General features: G+C 35.0%; 1 protein-coding gene across 5 annotated transcripts in view; it reads left to right on the forward strand.

Moving 5' to 3' along the window:
* Positions 1-19,027, forward strand: part of SMAD2 (SMAD family member 2) — a 107,731-nt gene that overhangs the window by 56,603 nt on the left and 32,101 nt on the right. For 4 of the 5 annotated variants that reach the window (XM_082354602.1, XM_082354604.1, XM_082354601.1 and 1 more), the window contains 4 exons: positions 3,296-3,385; positions 4,437-4,630; positions 5,440-5,574; positions 7,958-8,032. In XM_082354602.1, coding sequence (XP_082210728.1) covers positions 3,296-3,385; positions 4,437-4,630; positions 5,440-5,574; positions 7,958-8,032 — 494 coding nt within the window. The remainder of the gene's footprint in view (positions 1-3,295; positions 3,386-4,436; positions 4,631-5,439; positions 5,575-7,957; positions 8,033-19,027) is intronic. The other variant, XM_082354605.1, reaches the window with a different exon arrangement.

Here is a 19,027-nt window from a genome sequence, read left to right on the forward strand (position 1 = left end):
AAATTCTCTTATCTTTCTCTGAAGGATGTTGATTTTTGTTCTAACAGATAGTTTTGGGTGACCTCAGAGTCCAAACTGCCTCTTAGAAAAGGAACAGCTGAAATCTCAGCTTAGTTCTTTCAGACTTTCAAGCACTGGTTTTCAGCAGGCCTCCACAGTCTCTCCCACATGCATAGTTTAAGGGTCTGGGCAGAGTTCATACTCCTATTCAGATTTTTCTTTCCCTTCGTGGCTTCCTTCATTATGGGATTTCCCTCTTCTCTTTCCAGCCTTTCCGGCAGCCCCAAATCCACCCTCTGATTCTGCAGGTCCTTAAAACTGCTGTTTTCTGCTTAAGGTCTAGTTGCCCTGGGTAGCTTACACTGTGGGGTGCCTTTGGATATAGAGCCACACAAATGCAGCTCTCATCCAGTGCAGTTCCCCCCTTACAAAGGCTGACTTCCCTTCAATTTGTATCTGTTTTTGGTCTCTCTCCACTGTTATCAAATAGTTGATTTTATTATATTTTCAAATAGTTAATTTTATTATATTTTGTTCAGAGGTTCTCATTTTTATCCAAAGGAAGATTTGCCTAATTGAGGCTACTCTACTGGCAGAACCTCTATTCTGTTTTGTTTGTGTATTCTTTTGTTAATTGCATACTATTTCTATTACTGAGGATTTATAATGTGTTTCAGGATCTGGTACGGCCAGTTTCTTCTTTGTCAGAGTTTTCCTGGTCATTCTTGTTTATTTTGATACATTATATTTCAGGTAGTTTTATCAGGGTCTTAAACAATTTTTTTTTTAATTTATTTTTATTTATTTATTTTTGGCTGTGTTGGGTCTTCGTTTCTGTGCGAGGGCTTTCTCTAGTTGCGGCAAGCGGGGGCCACTCTTCATCGCGGTACGCGGGCCTCTCGCTATCGTGGCCTCTCTTGTTGGAGAGCACAGGCTCCAGACGCGCAGGCTCAGTAGTCGTGGCTCACGGGCCTAGTTGCTCCGCGGCATGTGGGATCTTCCCAGACCAGGGCTCGAACCCATGTCCCCTGCATTAGCAGGCAGATTCTCAACCACTGCGCCACCAGGGAAGCCCCTTAAACAATTTTTTAAAATTTTTATTGAGTGCATCAAATATATAAATTTGTCAGAACTGATATCGCTATGATGTTATCTTCCTGTCTAGGAAGATGTATGTTTTTCTCTTTGCTCAGTTGATTTTTCTGTTCTTTAGTAATAATTAAAATGTTTCTTGGTGTAGTTTTGACACATTTCTAATTACATTTATTCTAGGTGCTTTGTATATTTTGTTATAAATTGATTCTTTAAAAAAATTTTTTTATATAAACAAGGAAAAATTTTACTTGATAGAAGCAAATTTATTATTTTTAAATAAGCCTTCTAATTTGTGAGAGAGAGATTATAATGATCAATAGAACTGGGGCTTAAATATACCCTGTGATGGCAATGGGAAAGTGGCCGAGTTAGAGTTGGGATTTAGGTCTTCTGCCTCTACATTGATTGCATGTTTTTAACAACTACTGCGTATTGTTCTCTGATATATTTCAAGGCTTGAATAAAGCACAACTTAAGCTCTTCATGCCCTATTACATTCTGGTTCTCATGTCAGTTCCAGAGTTACTTGAGTGAAATGTTCATTTTAGTCTCATAAGAGCAGAATAGCCTCATTATCTTCTCTTTTATCAATCTTTTTCCTCAAATTATTTTCAAAGAGAGAAGAGTAAGATGCATACTGTTCCTTCTGAGGTTTAAATACAGATTAATGAGACTCTAGAATTTAGTTGATTTTATTGTGTTTTAAACTACATGGTGCTGTATGTTTCCAGTAGATATTTGATAAATATCCGAATTAAAGAACCATTTATGTCATGGTTGTTTAGTCAGTACACCTTTGGGAAAAAAGGAAAGGTCTGAATTATCCTCCAGTTTGTTTTTTTCTGACTTTTGTAGTCTGAGAAGTGGAAGTTAGAAGCCTAAAAACCAAGAGAATCTGTAAAATGTCTCAGAAAGCTGCTGGAAAGTGTCTGAAAATGTATTTTTAAAAACCATCCAGTATTATACTTACTGTAGCCTCCAAAGTATGGTGTGAAATGTTTCTGCAGCCCAGTGACTGTGCAAAAGGCCCTGAAGCCCTGAAGCCCTGAAGCCCTGAAGCCCTGAAGCCCGGCAGCCCACTTGATGTGTTGTCCAGCCACAGGAAGACAGCAGTTTTCACCAGTGCCCTTTGAAATGCTGATTGAGTTAGCTCATTAGCAAAGTATACATCTGGAATTTAACCAGTTGTTTAATTTGATTTTCAGAAGTTGTTTTGAAGTATTTCTTTCTCTTCCTTTAAATTTTGATGATTTTGTAATATGTAAGAAATGGAATAGAGTTTCAGAAATTATCTTTTGACTCTAATTTTAAAAGTATGACTTATAACTGAGACCCCTTTGGCTGTCATTAGTTCCATTCCAGACTGTTTTTAAGCTCCTGTTCTTTTCTCGTTTTCTTCTCTTCTCCCACAGATGAAGTGGTGGCAGGGAAAATAGGCAGACTTATCTCTGGGCTGCCCTTGTTCTGGAAAGAAATGTGGAAGAAAAATTTTGAGGTCTTTCTGGTGTATGCCTTTCAGGTGTATTAATGAGAAAAACTAGATATAGCAACTTTGTCATATTCATACTATCTTTTATGAATTTTGTCCTTTCATGTATCTTTAGTCCTCATAGCAATTTCTTAAAACTTTTAAGGTAGTATGCTGTGCTAGAATGACTTCAAAATCCATTTCCTTGTCCTTTACAGTAATAAGAGAGCAATAATAATTTTCAGTAAAACTGAATATATATGTATCTCAAACAAATAACCTGGAAATCTTAACTGTGGGTATATGTCTATTTCAATTGGAATTTTACCTATATTAAAAATACTAGTTGACATCCATTTTTAGATAAGTTTTTTTAAAAAACTGGGTTATAAAATGAAGCACTGTTAGTAAGGCTAATGGCATAGGATCCTTTGTTGTGAGTAGAAGAAATTGGAAAAGGCATAGGTATGATTTCATTAAGCCAGAGAGCATTGGTGTTCACATTTTAAAAACATAATCATAACTTATCTGGAGTCACATGTTCCATTTTATTGGCTTCCTTCATATAGAAAATATAGAAACCAGCACTAAATGCCTGTGAAAAAGTGAAGCAATGTATATTTTCTGGGTGAAGGAAGTATTCTGTACATTTTCCATGTTTTACATCATGGTAATTTGAATAACCATGCTTCCATGTTCACATCAATTTTTTGTTTTTCAATTTATGCACAGCACTTGCTCTGAAATTTGGGGACTGAGTACACCAAATACGATAGATCAGTGGGATACAACAGGCCTTTACAGCTTCTCTGAACAAACCAGGTGAATATTCTGCCCTCTATCGAATCCTAGAGATCTTGTGGGAGGGAGGGTGTTTTGGAAGACCTATAGTGGGTTGCTTAGTATAATTTTGCCTTGGATGTTTCCTTAATGTAAAATAAGGCATGGCATTTAAAATAACTGCTTGCCAGTATTAAAAATATATTAAATGTTTCAGCTGATGTTTTATCAATGAAATTCTAGTTTTGAATCTTTTTTAAATTATTGCATCCCCTAAAGAATAGAAACTTTGATAACTATATTCTCATTTTAGTGTGAGGTTAGATTATAATCTGTTGTTGGCCTAATTTTTAAGTAGATACATAACCAGTTTTTGCTAAATTTCTTGCTATCATCTAAATCTCATCTGTATACTAATAAGTACATACTTATTTACTGAACCCCTTATATCACAATTAATGCCAGGCGAACTCGTTTTTATGTTTTCTTTTTTTTTTATCACCTTATTCTCTTTTTTGAGCATATTGGTATTGGTCCATTTCATCTCATCATATTCATCACCATCTGCATTTATGTGTGAGCTGTATAGAAATATACCTCAGTACTCAAAACAGTCACAACTGGGTAATGAGTTACATTAGTTTTAGTAAGTTACTTTTACATCATTGTTGGTATTTATCATTCTTCACACTAGTTCTTTTTTTTGATAATTCTGTCACCTACAGAAATAATGCCCTTAAAAGCCTCCCTAAATAAGAGTTTGATTCACTAAAGATGAAAGTTGTTGACAGAAGTTTTTCAAGTATAGCTATATGATACTTTTTTTAAAAAAATCACTTTTTCCCTAAGCGGTTACCTGTTCATTGACATTTGAGTCATTTATGTAGCATATTTATAAGAAACATACCCTAGTGTTGCTGCTTACTTTTATATGAGATCCATTAGATAACACATTTTTCTTCCTTGTACTCACTAAAACTAACTAAACGTCTGTCATTCCTTTCTTTATGCTCTTACTGTACTAATTTATCCCAATTGAGTACATTTATTTTTTTTAAAGTTCCCACCTTTCTTTTCCCTTGCTTCCCAATAGGTCTCTTGATGGTCGTCTTCAGGTATCTCATCGGAAAGGACTGCCGCATGTAATATATTGCCGATTATGGCGCTGGCCTGATCTTCACAGTCATCATGAACTCAAGGCAATTGAAAACTGCGAATATGCTTTTAATCTTAAAAAGGATGAAGTCTGTGTAAACCCTTACCACTACCAGAGAGTTGAGACACCAGGTAGGAAAAGTAGATTTTTTTCCCCTTGTTTTAATTAAATGCTTGAACTTAAGTTCAACTTAAGTGTATTAGGTACTCTTATACCTAATTGACCCAGGGAAATTTTGGTATAAAACTCTAATAAGTTACCTTAAATTCAGTATATTTTTTGGCAGTAGTTAAAAATACTTTAAAGTTTTTTAACACATGTTATGGGAAAATATATCTTAGAGGGAGAGATATCTTAGTTTCTTGGAATAGCAAACATTTCACATCAAAGTACGTATCTAGGAAATTCTAATCCCACAGATACACAGTCTGCTTAGAACTGAGTGATATGTCTTATTACTTGTCTGCTGCACTACCTGTTTTCAGTAATTTTGCTCTTTGTTTTTTTGATGTACTTTAATGACATCATTTGCATCTAAGCAGTTCGGTAAAACTCATAGCAGGACTTTCAATTTACTTAGCTGTATACTTGAAACTTTCTAAAAGAATACAGCTATATTTTCAAAAAATACCCCAAATCTGATTTTACAAATCTTTCTGCAACCTTCCCAATGAGGATTTATGAACTTCTATAGTTCTATAGTAATATAATATTACCAGGATCACTTTGTCCCCAAAAGTACAAGATAAATTGGGACTTGGAGATTTAGATTGTGGACTACATGACAAGTTAAAATCATAATCAGGTTTGTCAATTTCTCAATAGCCAAATAATACCAAGTAGGTGGATCCTAAACTTCAAAAATTAATGAAAACTTTTAATACAGGTGTCATCCTCCCCTTTGCTCTGCCATTGACTTGGATTTCTTTTACTCTTTTAGTTTTGCCTCCGGTGTTAGTGCCACGGCATACTGAGATCTTAACAGAACTACCACCTCTGGATGATTATACCCACTCCATTCCAGAAAACACTAATTTCCCAGCAGGAATTGAGCCACAGAGTAATTATATCCCAGGTATTTTTGCCTCAGAATCTCCTAAAATTTGGGATAGATACAAATTTTGTTCATAAACGTTCAAGTATTAATAAATTATGGTTTGGCTTTTTTGAATTTTTAGTTCTACAGACATAGCAACACGTATGTTGTGCTGAAAATCAGAAGACCTCTTATTTTAGTTCCTTTTTTCATCTGGGACTCAGTAATGCTGATAAATAAATGAACTGCATGGTTCTCACATTCTGCTCTATTATATTATATGTCCAGTAATATTCCATGATATGGAAACTACTCTTTTAGTTTTCACTGTTTGTTAGGAGAACAGCTAATAATTTCTTCCTTTTTTGTCTGTTTCCTTTTTTTTTTTGGTTTTTTTTTTCCTAGCACAAACTAAAGATATAAGACGGAGCATTTAGCTATACATTGGATTTTTTTAGTGTCGTTTTTCTCCTTGTGTAATATTTATCTATTCCACTCTTATGTTTATTTTATACAACTGAAAATATGTAAGGAACTTGGAGTTTCAACTGTATTTAAAAAATTGCTTTGTCTCATCATGGAAATAATGCTTGTTCATTGGAGATAATTTTGAAAACATAAGGAAAAGGAAGGATTTTTAAAAATAGCTTATTTTAAGGTTAGAAAGTGTTTTCTGATTATTTTAATGCCTTTTTCTTTTATTACTGTTTTATTCCAAAAGAAGATTTAAAGCTGTTTTTTGGGTAGCTGGGAAACAAACATTTTGAGAAGTTAGGAGGACAGGGCAAAGACGTTGTTGTGGAGAATGGGGGCCAGGGTGAGGGGAAGGAGGATGAACAAAGGGCATTTTGTAGGGAGAAGAATTTGACTGGAAGTGGTTACGTGTGGGTAGTGTTTTGAGTGAGGGGGTACTTAAGTCTCTGATGTGGGAATTAGTATAATTCAACAATACTTAGGAAACTGAGGTATAAGCATACACTCTTGCAAGACACCTACCCAATAATTATATGGAGGATGTTAGAATGTTTAGTGGCTTTCACTTGTGGAGATGTTTGGGCTTATTTTCCCTGTTATCTTTACTTGTTTAGATTTGGGCATTTTACAGAGTAGAAAATCACAAGTGGATTACACCTATCTGCTTTTCTGGACAGTGGGGCTTTACCCACTCCAACTGACAGCAAAACCTTGGGATTCACTTTTTATTCCATTCCGAAAGAAATTTTAACATTTCCTCCAAAACACTAGTACCTTTGTTGTCTATTATTTTATAGATAACTAATAATGGAGAAAAATGAAAAAGGATAACATATTTAACAGTTCAGTATTTCTTCCTCTTTAGACCTTTGAGAGATGAGTGGTTAAACGGGCAAAGTTTAGCTCTTTTTTTTTATTTGCTTTAACTTTTGCAATAGCACGTAATGGTATGTATTATTCTTATTTTTGTATTCTTTGTTGTTTGAGTGTATGAAGGAATTTATTTTATTCTTATATTAAAAATTTGGGGGCACTGACACTTAAAATGAAAAGTTTGATACTTAAGTTAAAATTTATAGTTAGCTTATTGAAGAGAGATTGTAAAAAGTTTATGAAGGAAGCCTTTATTTAACCCACATCATTTAAACTTATTTTTTCCTCCTTGAAATTATAATTGGTAATATTGTATAAATGTTTTTATTTTACATGAAGCTTATTCAGATATTCAGATGCTTCCTGAATATAAACATTTTGTTCATAAACCATATTGGAAATGACACATTAGAATCTTAAGTATTTTCAGGAAGTAGTTTGCCTCAGTTTTGTGTAGTAGTCTGTATTTGAATTTAATTTTCTGCCTCAAGCATTCAGGATTTACTGGTTAGCAATCATGGAGCAATACACTTTTTAGGTAGAATTCAAGCTAGACCATTCCTGAACTATATTACCATATTTTGCCCTATAGAACCTAATGTAAGATGTAAGCCTGTATTATTTTGTAATCCAAAATCTTGTGTGCCTGTGTTGTGTGTCCTTTAATCATCTCTAAGTACCCATCTATGATGGCCATTAGGTTAAAAAATAATAATAATTATGGGTACTACTTTCTTTGAAACATACCGATCGGAACTGAGGCATCTTTGAAGTTATATTTTTGGCTTTGCCCCAGAAAATACACATATGACAATGAGCCAAATATGTAAATAATAGCTAAGAAAATATGCACAGAGAGCTCAATTATATTACAAGTAAGTTTTAAGGTTTCACCTATAAGGTTTGGATCAGAACCTGAATCATAAGCCCTCAGTATCCAATATTGCTTTTTATAGAGATGTTATATAACATTGATATGTTATTTGGAGTGACTTGTTGGTTGTCTTTGGTAGCTGGGAGAAAAGGCGATGAGATTAAATTGAACCTGTACGTGATTTGTTCTAAACTTTTTTAGAAACGCCACCTCCTGGATATATCAGTGAAGATGGAGAAACAAGTGATCAACAGTTGAACCAAAGTATGGATACAGGTAAAAATATTTTTCAAAATTCCTCAGTAATTAGATACACATTTTTGCCTTGTTGGAAACTCACTAGAGTTATTCATAACCCTTACATTTAGAGAAGTTGGGACATATCAAAGAAAGAATCATCGTGATTTAATCATATTTGAATCTTCAGAGAGAGGAGTCAGTGAAAGATTAACATATGCTACTCTGCAGAATAATTGTTAGAATTTTCTCTTATTAGAGTAAACAAATAAAAATTGGAGAACACTCACTTTTCTTTTTAAAATATTGATATTCTGTGCTTCTGTTTAAAGTTTTAGGTACTCTATGAATAAATGTCTTTGTGATGAAAGATTCTAATTAATTAGCCCAATAACAGGCTTTCAGAGGAACTTGGAAGTAAGAGATGGGGATCAGCTTTTCAGTGCTCTTTTAACTTACTAGTGAGTTCTGAATTATAGTAGATTGTTTATACAAAATACCTTGTATATTGTACCTGACCTAATGCAATTAATTTCTAATATTTAGCTACCAACTTCAAACACAATGAAGAAAAAATTGACGTGTAATAGATATTACACACATCAAAGCTTTAAAACAGTTGTTATGTAATAAAATGTATATAACCCATCAGAACTAATAGGTTACCAGTGAAATAGCTGTGATGTCATTGTAATTATATGTTTTGATCTATTCCACCCTGGTTATATCTTAAGGATTGGACACCTTAATATCACAACCTCCCAAATTATAGCATCCGCTTTTCTACACAGTTTATACTAAAGCATTCTGCAGTTATGATAATTTAAGTTATTTTTTGCATGGCGGGGGGCTGGGGTGGTTGGCTTTTACAATAATTCTGTTGTTTAAATTCTTCCATTATTTAGACTCCCAAGTGAAGAAGTTTCTGCTATAGCTAATCATACTTATAGCTTTTCAAAATAGTAGATAACCAAGAAAAGTAGATGATGATCATTAGAAATAACATATCGTATGTTTTTAAAAAACATTTTTTTTTTGGCCGTGCAGCTTGTGGGATCTTAGTTCCCTGCCCTCACAGTGAAAGCGCAGAGTCCTAACCACTGGACCTCCAGGGAATTCCCCATATTATACATCTTAATGCAAATATCTTACTGCAAATGACGTTTGGATTTCCGAATATATCTTCCTAAGACATGCATGTGTGTCGAAGAACTGTATTCCTAAATCAGTCATGTTCCTTTTTGCCCCATGATGGACAGTTGCTACTGTGACACTTAGAAATGAATGCCAATAAAAATACGCCCTAATGACATCGTTAATCATCAGGGAAATGCAAATCAAAACCATAATGACATATCACTTCACACCCTCTAGAATGGCTATAATCAAAAAAGGAGGAAGTCTCAATGAAGATCGGAGAAGTTGGAGTCTTCATATGTTGCTAATGGGAATGTAAAATGGTTCAGTTACCTTGGAAAGATTTGCTATTCCTCAAAGTTAAATATAGTATAACAATATGACCCAGCAATTTCACCCAAGAAAATTGAACCCATGTCCACATTAAACTTGTAAACAAATGTTCATGTAAGCATTATTCATAGTAGCCCAAAATTGGAAACAGCCCAAACTATCTATCAAATGATTAATGGATAAATTAAATGAGTTATATCCATACGTTGGAATGTTATTCAACCATATAAAGGAATGAAGTACTGATGCATGCTACAACATTGATGAACCTTGAAAGCATTATATTAGGTGAAAGAAGCCAGGCGCAAAAGGCCATAAGGATTCCAATTAGTGCACAAATGCCTATTCTATAATATAGCTGAAACATGGGAAGAACAATAAGATGAATATAATCATTGGTTATGATAATGGTCAAAATCTAAAAGTGGATAATAAGCTGAATCAACTAAAATGAATTCAATGTTTTGGGGCTAGCTTTGAACGTAACCTAATATTTCTAATTCTGTTTCAGTGGGGGAAATGTTACTGTCTTTTTCAAAATGACACATTTAAAATTATTTACTATAATGACAGTGACAGTGTGAATATTTGATTCATGAGATGCTAAAAGTTGGTTTAAATACCAGTCTTCTACCTGCTATCTATTGTTCTCTCAGTGCCATGGGAAGAATTTTCTGACTGATGCAGGGTCCCAATTTAGAACAAAATTAACCTGTTTTTAAACTCTGGTCCATACCTTCCCTGAGGGAAGGACATAATTAAATTGATCTTTCAAGCTCTGCTTGAAATAGAAGGAGTTAATATTTTTTAAAAGGGTAACCAGAGGGGCTTCCCTGGTGGTGCAGTGGTTGAGAATCCACCTGCCAATGCAGGGCACACGGGTTCGAGCCCTGGTCTGGGAGGATCCCACATGCCGCGGAGCAACTAGGCCCGTGAGCCACAACTACTGAGCCTGCGCGTCTGGAGCTTGTGCTCTGCAACAAGAGAGGCCGCAACAGTGAGAGGCCCGCGCACCGCGATGAAGAGTGGCCCCCGCTCGCTGCAACTAGAGAAAGCCCTCGCACAGAAACGAAGACCCAACACAGCCAAAAAAATAAATAAATTTAAAAAAAAATAAAAAGGGTAACCAGAGGAGAATTCTCTGGCGGTCCAGTAATTAGGACTCCGCTTCTACTGCAGGAGGCACGGGTTCAATCCCTGGTCGGGGAACTAAGATCCAGCTGCGTGACCCTCCCCCCCCAAATAAATAAATAAGAATAAATATAAACAAACAAACAAACAAATAACCATAGGACAAATAATGCAGAATACAAAACTGTATGAACAAGTACCTGTTATTTTTTGCTTTGCTTTTTCTTTTTTTTAAAATTTCTCTGGCCAAGCCTTCATTCTTTAAAGTTTGTGGACATTAAGGAGTAGGCTGAACATCACAGGAAATATAAGTTTGATTTAGTTCTAATTTTTTTTTCTTGCAAGCCAGTCATTTTGTATACCCGTAGACAAGGTTCACATACCCCACTTAGGAGACAGCTTCTCTAACCAAATGCATGGCGGCAGGATAGTATGGTTGGACTGTGAACTAGACTACCTGAGTTTGAATTGTCCCTCTACTATATACTAGCTAGATGACCTAGGCACACAGTTTCCTTATCTGTAAATTAGGAATAATTATAGTACCAAACCCATAGGGTTGTTAATAGTTAATTTTTGTAAAGAAGTTAAATGTTCCTAACTTACAGTAAATACTATGTGAGTATATTTAAAGAAAATATAAAAGGATGAATTAACCATTAAGAAAAAGGAAGAAAGTTGATTGCATGAAAATTAGAAGTAAATTGAGGGACTGAGATCCAGAAGCAGAAGCAGTTTCATCTTCATGATTAGGATCTTCTAAATAAAATAGGAAAATAAGGTTATTTGTCAAGAATGGAGGGTCAGGTTTGAGAACTTTAAGGTAGTGGTCTTATTGGCTATGCCATCTGTGCCATGTTTTACAGTTTTTAGCATAGATATATAGCATTTCTGTCATTAGATGCATTCTTCACTGTTTTAACCTTTTCGTGCTATTGTAAATGTTTCTTTTTCAATTTATTTTTAATTGTTTTTTCCTAGGATATAGAATAAAATTTGATTTTTGTATGTTGGTCTTTTTTCCTGAACTTTGCTAAAATCACTTTTTGTATCTAGTATTCTGTAGATTCCTAAGATTTTCTATATATGATACCTTGTCATCTCTTAAATAAAGACAGTTTTACTTCTTGCTTTCTAATCTTTAAGCTTTCTTCTTTTTCTGTTCTGGGTAAGACCTACAGTAAACTGTTGAATAGAAATACTAAGAATGGATATTTTTGCATTGTTCTTGATCATTGGGGGAGTACATTTAATAATTCCCCCAATAAGTAAAATGTTAATTACAGATTTTTAATAGATTATCTTTATCAGATTGAGGATTTTCCATTCTGTTCCTAGTGTTCTGAGTGTTTGTAATGAGTGGCTGTGGAATTTTGCCCATAATTTTTCTGCATCTATTGAGAGGATAATACAGTTTTACTCTTTTTGAGTGAATTCCACTAAATGATTTTTCTAATAACCAATTTTGACCTTATTTGGTTGTGATAAATTATACTTTTAAAATATTTACAAATTTAATTTGTTAATGTTCTTAAAAGGATTTTCACATCTATGTTTATGAGAGATTTTGGTCTTTAGTTTTCTTGTAATGTTTTTCTGTAGTTTCAATATCATAATTATGCTGGAATCAAAATATATTGGATGAGGTTTTCTAATATTTTCTGAAAGACTTTGCATAGGATTGGAATTAATTCTTCCTTAAACACTTGATAACTTCTACCAGAGAAGCCATCTTTTATAGTGAAGGGTTTTTTTAATTGAGAGTTATTTAGATTTTCAATTTTTTGTGTTGGTGTGCTAACTCGTGTCTTACAAGATATTTTGTTCATTTCATGTGAATGGTAGATTTTATTGCTATAAAGTTATTTCTAATATTCTGTTATCCTCTTGTCTGCAAGATCAAGTAAATCTTGATGACCCAGTTTTTACTTAAAATGTTGATAGTTTGACTTTTCTCTTTTATTCTTGATAAGTCTTGCAGGGGCTTTATCAGTTAATATTTTTAAAGAACCAGTTTTTGGCTTCTTAAACTTTTCTCTTGTGTTTGCCTTTTTACTGCTTGATTTATTTCTATTCTGCATTGTTTTCTTCTACTTACGTCCCATTTAATGTGGTCGTTTTAGACCCTTGTAGTTTAAATTTAGGTCATTGATTCTTTTGTATTTTTTTCCATTGATTCTTTTTTTTTTTGTCTGAGCGTCTATACATTATTTATTTATTTTATTTTATTTATTTTTTTACACAGCAGTGTCTTATGAGTTATCCATTTTATACATATTAGTGTATATATGTCAATCCCAATCTCCCAATTCATCACCCCCTCCCGCCCCGCCCCCCCCCCCACTTTCACCCCTTGGTGTCCATACATTCTCTACATCTGTGTATCAGTTTCTGCCCTGCAAACTGGTTCATCTGTACCATTTTTCTAGGTTCCACATATATACATTAATATACGATATTTGTTTTTCTCTTCCTGACTGACTTCACTGTATATGACAGTCTCTAGATCCATCCACGTCTCTACAAATGACTCAATTTCGTTCCTTTTTATGGCTGAGTAATATTCCGTTGTATATATGTATCACATCTTCTTTATCCATTCGTCTGTCGATGGGCATTTAGGTTGTTTCCATGTCCTGGCTATTGTAAGTAATGCAATGAACATTGGGGTGCATGTGTCTTTTTGAATTATGGTTTTCTCTGGGTATATGCCCAGTAGTGGGATTGCTGGGTCATATGGTAAATCTATTTTTAGTTTTTTAAGGAACCTCCATACTGTTCTCCATAGTGGCTGTATCAATTACATTCCTACCAACAGTGCAAGAGGGTTTCCTTTTCTCCACACCCTCGCCAGCATTTCTTGTTTGGAGATTTTCTGGTGATGCCCATTCTAACTGGTGTGAGGTGAAACTTCATTGTAGTTTTGATTTGCATTTCTCTAATAATTAGTGATGTTGAGCAGCTTTTCATGTGCTTCTTGGCCATCTGTATGTCTTCTTCAGAGAATTGTCTATTTAGGTCTTCTGCCCATTTTTGGATGGGTTGTTTGTTTCTTTAATATTGAGCTGCATGAGCTGTTTACATATTTTGGAGATTAATCTTTGTTGATTCGTTTGCAAATATTTTCTCCCATTCTGAGGGTTTTCTTTTCGACTTGTTTGTAGTTTCCTTTGCTGTGCAAAAGCTTTTAAGTTTTGTTAGGTCCCATTTGTTTATTTTTGTTTTTATTTCCATTACTCTAGGAGATGGATCAAAAAATATCTTGCTGTGATTTATGTCAAAGAGTGTTCTTCCTATGTTTTCCTCTAAGAGTTTTATAGTGTCCGGTCTTACATTTAGGTCTCTAATCCATTTTGAGTTTATTTTTGTGTATGTTGTTAGGGAGTGTTCGAATTTCATTCTTTTACATGTAGCTGTCCAGTTTTCCCAGCACCACTTATTGAAGACACTGTCTTTTCTCCATTGTGTGTCCTTGCCTCCTTTGTCATAAATTAGTTGACCATAGGTGCGTGGGTTTATCTCTGGGCTTTCTATCCTGTTCCATTGATCTATATTTCTGTTTTTGTGCCAGTACCATATTGTCTTGATTACTGTAATTTTGTAGTATAGTCTGAAGTCAGGGAGTCTGATTCCTCCAGCTCCGTTTTTTTCCCTTAAGACTGCTTTGGCTATTCAGGGTTCTTTGTGTCTCCATACAAATTTTAAGATTTTTTGTTCTAGTTCTGGAAAAATTCCATTGGTAATTTGATAGGGATTGCATTGAATCTGCAGATTACTTTGGGTAGTATAGTCATTTTCACAATATTGATTCTTCCAGTCCAAGAACATGGCATATCTCTCCATCTGTTTGTATCATCTTTCGTTTCTTTAATCAGTGTCTTACAGTTTTCTGCATACAGGTTTTTGTCTCCCTAGGTAGGTTTATTCCTAGGTATTTTATTCTTTTTGTTGCAGTGATAAATGGGAGTCTTTCCTTAATTTCTCTTTCAGATTTTTCATCAATAGTATATAGGAATGCAAGAGGTTTCTGTGCATTAATTCTGTATCCTGCAACTTTACCAAATTCATTGATTAGCTCTAGTAGTTTTCTGGTGGCATCTTTAGGATTCTCTATGTGTAGTATCATGTCATCTGCAAACAGTGTCAGTATTACTTATTTTCCAATTTGTATTCCTTTTATTTCTTTTTCTTCTCTGATTGCCGTGGCTAGGACTTCCAAAACTATGTTGAATAGTAGTGGTGAGAGTGGACATCCTTGTCTCGTTCCTGATCTTAGAGGAAATGCTTCCAGTTTTTCACCATTGAGAATAATGTTTGCTGAGGGTTTGTCGTATATGGCCTTTATTATGTTGAGGAAAGTTCCCTCTGTGCCCACTTCTTGGAGAGTTTTTATGATAAATGGGTGTTGAATTTTGTCAAAAGCTTTTTCTGCATCTATTGAGATGATCATATGGTTTTTCTTCTTCAGTTTGTTAATATGGTGTATCACATTGATTGATTTGCGTATATTGAAGAATCCTTGCATCCCTGGGATAAATCCCACTTGATCATGGTGTATGATCCTTTTAATGTGTTGTTGGATTCTGTTTGCCAGTATTTTGTTGAGGATTTTTGCATCTGTATTCATCAGTGATATTGGTGTGTAATTTTCTTTTTTTGTAGTATCTTTGTCTGGTTTTGGTATCAGGGTGCTGGTGGCCTCATAGAATGAGTTTGTGAGTGTTCCTTCCTCTGCAATTTTTTGGAAGAGTTTGAGAAGGATGGGTGTTAGCTCTTCTCTAAATGTTTGATAGAATTCACCTGTGAAGCCATCTGGTCCTGGACTTTTGTTTGTTGAAAGATTTTAAATCACAGTTTCAATTTCATTACTTGTGATTGGTCTGTTCATATTTTCTGTTTCTTCCTGGTTCAGTCTTGAAAGGTTATACCTTTCTAAGAATTTGTCCATTTCTTCCAGATTGTCCATTTTATTGGCATAGAGTTGCTTGTAGTAGTCTCTTAGGATGTTTTGTATTTCTGTGGTGTCTATTGTAACTTCTCCTTTTTCATTTCTAATTTTATTGATTTGAGTCGTCTCCCTCTTTTTCTTGATGAGTCTGGCTAATGGCTTATCAATTTTGTTTATCTTCTCAAAGAACCGGCTTTTAGTTTTATTGATCTTTGCTATTGTTTCCTTTGTTTCTATTTCATTTATTTCTGCTCTGATCTTTATGATTTCTTTCCTTCTGCTAACTTTGGGTTTTGTTTGTTCTTCCTCCTCTAGTTCCTTTAGGTGTAAGGTTAGATTGTTTACTTGAGATTTTTCTTGTTTCTTTAGGTAGGCTTGTATAGCTATAAACTTCCCTCTTAGAACTGCTTTTGCTGCATCCCATAGGTTTTGGATCGTTGTGTTCATTGTCATTTGTCTCTAGGTATTTTGTGATTTCCTCTTTGATGTCTTCAGTGATCTCTTGGTTATTTAGTAACGTATTGTTTAGCCTCCATGTGTTTGTGTTTTTTACGTTTTTTTCCCTGTAATTGATTTCTAATCTCATAGCGTTGTGGTCAGAAAAGATGCTTGATATGATTTCAATTTTCTTAAATTTACTGAGGCTTGATTTGTGACCCAAGATGTGATCTATCCTGGAGAATGTTCCGTGCACACTTGAGAAGAACGTGTAATCTGCTGTTTTTGGATGGAATGTCCTATAAATATCAATGAAATCTATCTGGTCTATTGTATCATTTAAAGCTTCTGTTTCCTTATTTATTTTCATTTTGGATGATCTGTCCATTGGTGTAAGTGAGGTGTTAAAGTACCCCACTATTATTGTGTTACTGTCGATTTCCTCTTTTATAGCTGTTAGCAGTTGCCTTATGTATTGAGGTGCTCCTATGTTGGGTGCATATATATTTATGATTGTTATATCTTCTTCTTGGATTGATCCCTTGATCATTATGTCGTGTCTGTTTTTGTCTCTTGTAACATTCTTTATTTTGAAGTCTGTTTTATCTGTTATGAGTATAGCTACTCCAGCTTTCTTTTGATTTCCATTTTCATGGAATATCTTTTTCCATCCCCTCACTTTCAGTCTGTATGTGTCCATAGGTCTGAAGTGAGTCTTTTGTAGACAGCATATATATGGGTCTTGTCTTTGTATTCATTCAGCAAGCCTGTATCTTTTCGTTAGAGCATTTAATCCATTCACATTTAAGGTAATTATTGATATGTATGTTCCTATGACCATTTTCTTAATTGTTTTGGGTTTGTTTTTGTAGGTTCTTTTCTTCTCTTGTGTTTCCCACTTAGAGAAGTTTCTTTAGCATTTGTTGTAGAGCTGGTTTGGTGGTGCTGAATTCTCTTAGCTTTTGCTTATCTGTAAAGCTTTTGATTTCTCCATCAAATCTGAATGAGATCCTTGCCGGGTAGAGTAATCTTGGTTGTAGATTCTTCCCTTTCATCACTTTAAATATGTTATGCCACTCCCTTCTGGCTTGTAGAGTTTCTGCTGAGAAATCAGCTGTTAACTTTATGGGAGCTCCCTTGTATGTTATTTGTTGTTTTTCCCTTGCTGCTTTCAATAATTTTTCTTTGTTTTTAATTTTTGCCAATTTGATTACTATGTGTCTCAGCGTGTTTCTCCTTGGGTTTATCCTGTATGGGACTCGCTGCGCTTCCTGGACTTGGGTGGCTATTTCCTTTCGCATGTTAGGGAAGTTTTCGATTATAATCTCTCCAAATACTTTCTCTGGTCCTTTCTCTCTCTCTTCTCCTTCTGGAACCCCTGTAATGCGTATGTTGTTGTGTTTAATGTTGTCCCAGAGATCTCTTAGGCTGTCTTCATTTCTTTTCATTCTTTTTTCTTTATTCTGTTCTGCAGCAGTGCATTCCACCTTTCTGTCTTCCTGGTCACTTATCCGTTCTTCTGCCTCAGTTATTCTGCTATTGATTTCTTGTAGTGTGTTTGTCATTTCAGTTATTGTATTGTTCACCTCTGTTTGTTTGTTCTTTAATTCTAGGTCTTTATTAAACATTTCTTGCATCTTCTCGATCTTTGCCTCCTTTCTTTTTCCGAGGTCCTGGATCATCTTCACTATCATTATTCTGAATTCTTTTTCTTGAAGCTGGCCTATCTCCACTTCATTTAGTTGTTTTTCTGGGGTATTATCTTGTTCCTTCATTTGGTATATAGCCCTCTGCCTTTTCATCTTGTCTACCTTTCTGTGAACGTGGTTTTTGTTCCACAGGCTGCAGGATTGTAGTTTTTCTTGCTTCTGCTGTCTGCCCTCTGGTGGATGAGGCTATCTAAGAGGCTTGTGCAAGTTTCCTGATGGGAGTGACTGGTCATTAATTCTTTTCTAATGTAAGCATTTAAAACTAAATTTCCCTCTAAGCCTTACTTTAGCTTCATACCAAAAGTTTTAATAAGTTATTTTTCATTATTATTATTATTATTCAACATCTTTATTGGAGTATAATTGCTTCATAATGGTGTGTTAGTTTCTGCTGTATAACAAAGTGAATCAGCTATACATAAACATATATCTGCATATGTCCTCTCTCTTGCGTCTCCCTCTCACCCTCCCTATCCCACCCCTCTAGGTGGGCAAAGAGCAACGAGCTGATCTCCCTGTGCTATGTGGCTGCTTCCCAATAGCTATCTGTTTTACATTTGGTAGTGTATATATGTCCATGCCACTCTCTCACTTCCTCCCACCCTACCCTTCCCATGTCCTCAAGTCCATTCTCTATGTCTGCGTCTTTATTCCTGTCTACGTTCTTCCCTACGTTCTTCAGAACCTTTTTTTTTTTTTTAAGATTCAATATGTATGTGTTAGCATACGGTATTTGTTTTTCTCTTTCTGACTTACTACACTTTGTATGAGTCCATCCACCGTGGTACAAATAACTCAATTTTGTTTCTTCTTATGGCTGAGTAATATTCCATTGTATATGTGCACCACATCTTCTTAGTCCATTCATCTTAGGTTGACACTAAGATGGACGCTTAGGTTGCTTCCATGTCTTGCCTATTGTAAATAAAGCTGCAGTGAACACTGTGGTACATTACTCTTTTTGAGTTATGGTTTTCTCAGGGTATATGCCCAGTAGGGGGATTGCTCTGTCGTATGGTAGTCCTATTTTTAGTTTTTTGAGGAACCTCCGTACTGTTCTCCGTAGTTGCTGTATCAGTTTACATTCCCACCAACAGTGCAAGAGGGTTCCCTTTTCTCCACACCCTCTCCAGCATTTATTGTTTGTAGATTTTTTTGATGATGGCCATTCTGACCAGTGTGAGGTGATAACTCATTGTAGTTTTGATTTGCATTTCTCTAATAATTCGTGATGTTGAGAATCCTTTCATGTGTTTGTTGGCAATCTGTATATCTTCTTTGGAGAAATTTCTATTTAGGTCTTCTGCCCATTTTTGGATTGGGTTGTTTGTGTTTTTG

This window comes from Balaenoptera borealis, assembly GCF_965194805.1.
Source record: "Balaenoptera borealis genome assembly, chromosome: 14".
In the NCBI taxonomy this organism is placed as follows: domain Eukaryota; kingdom Metazoa; phylum Chordata; class Mammalia; order Artiodactyla; family Balaenopteridae; genus Balaenoptera; species Balaenoptera borealis.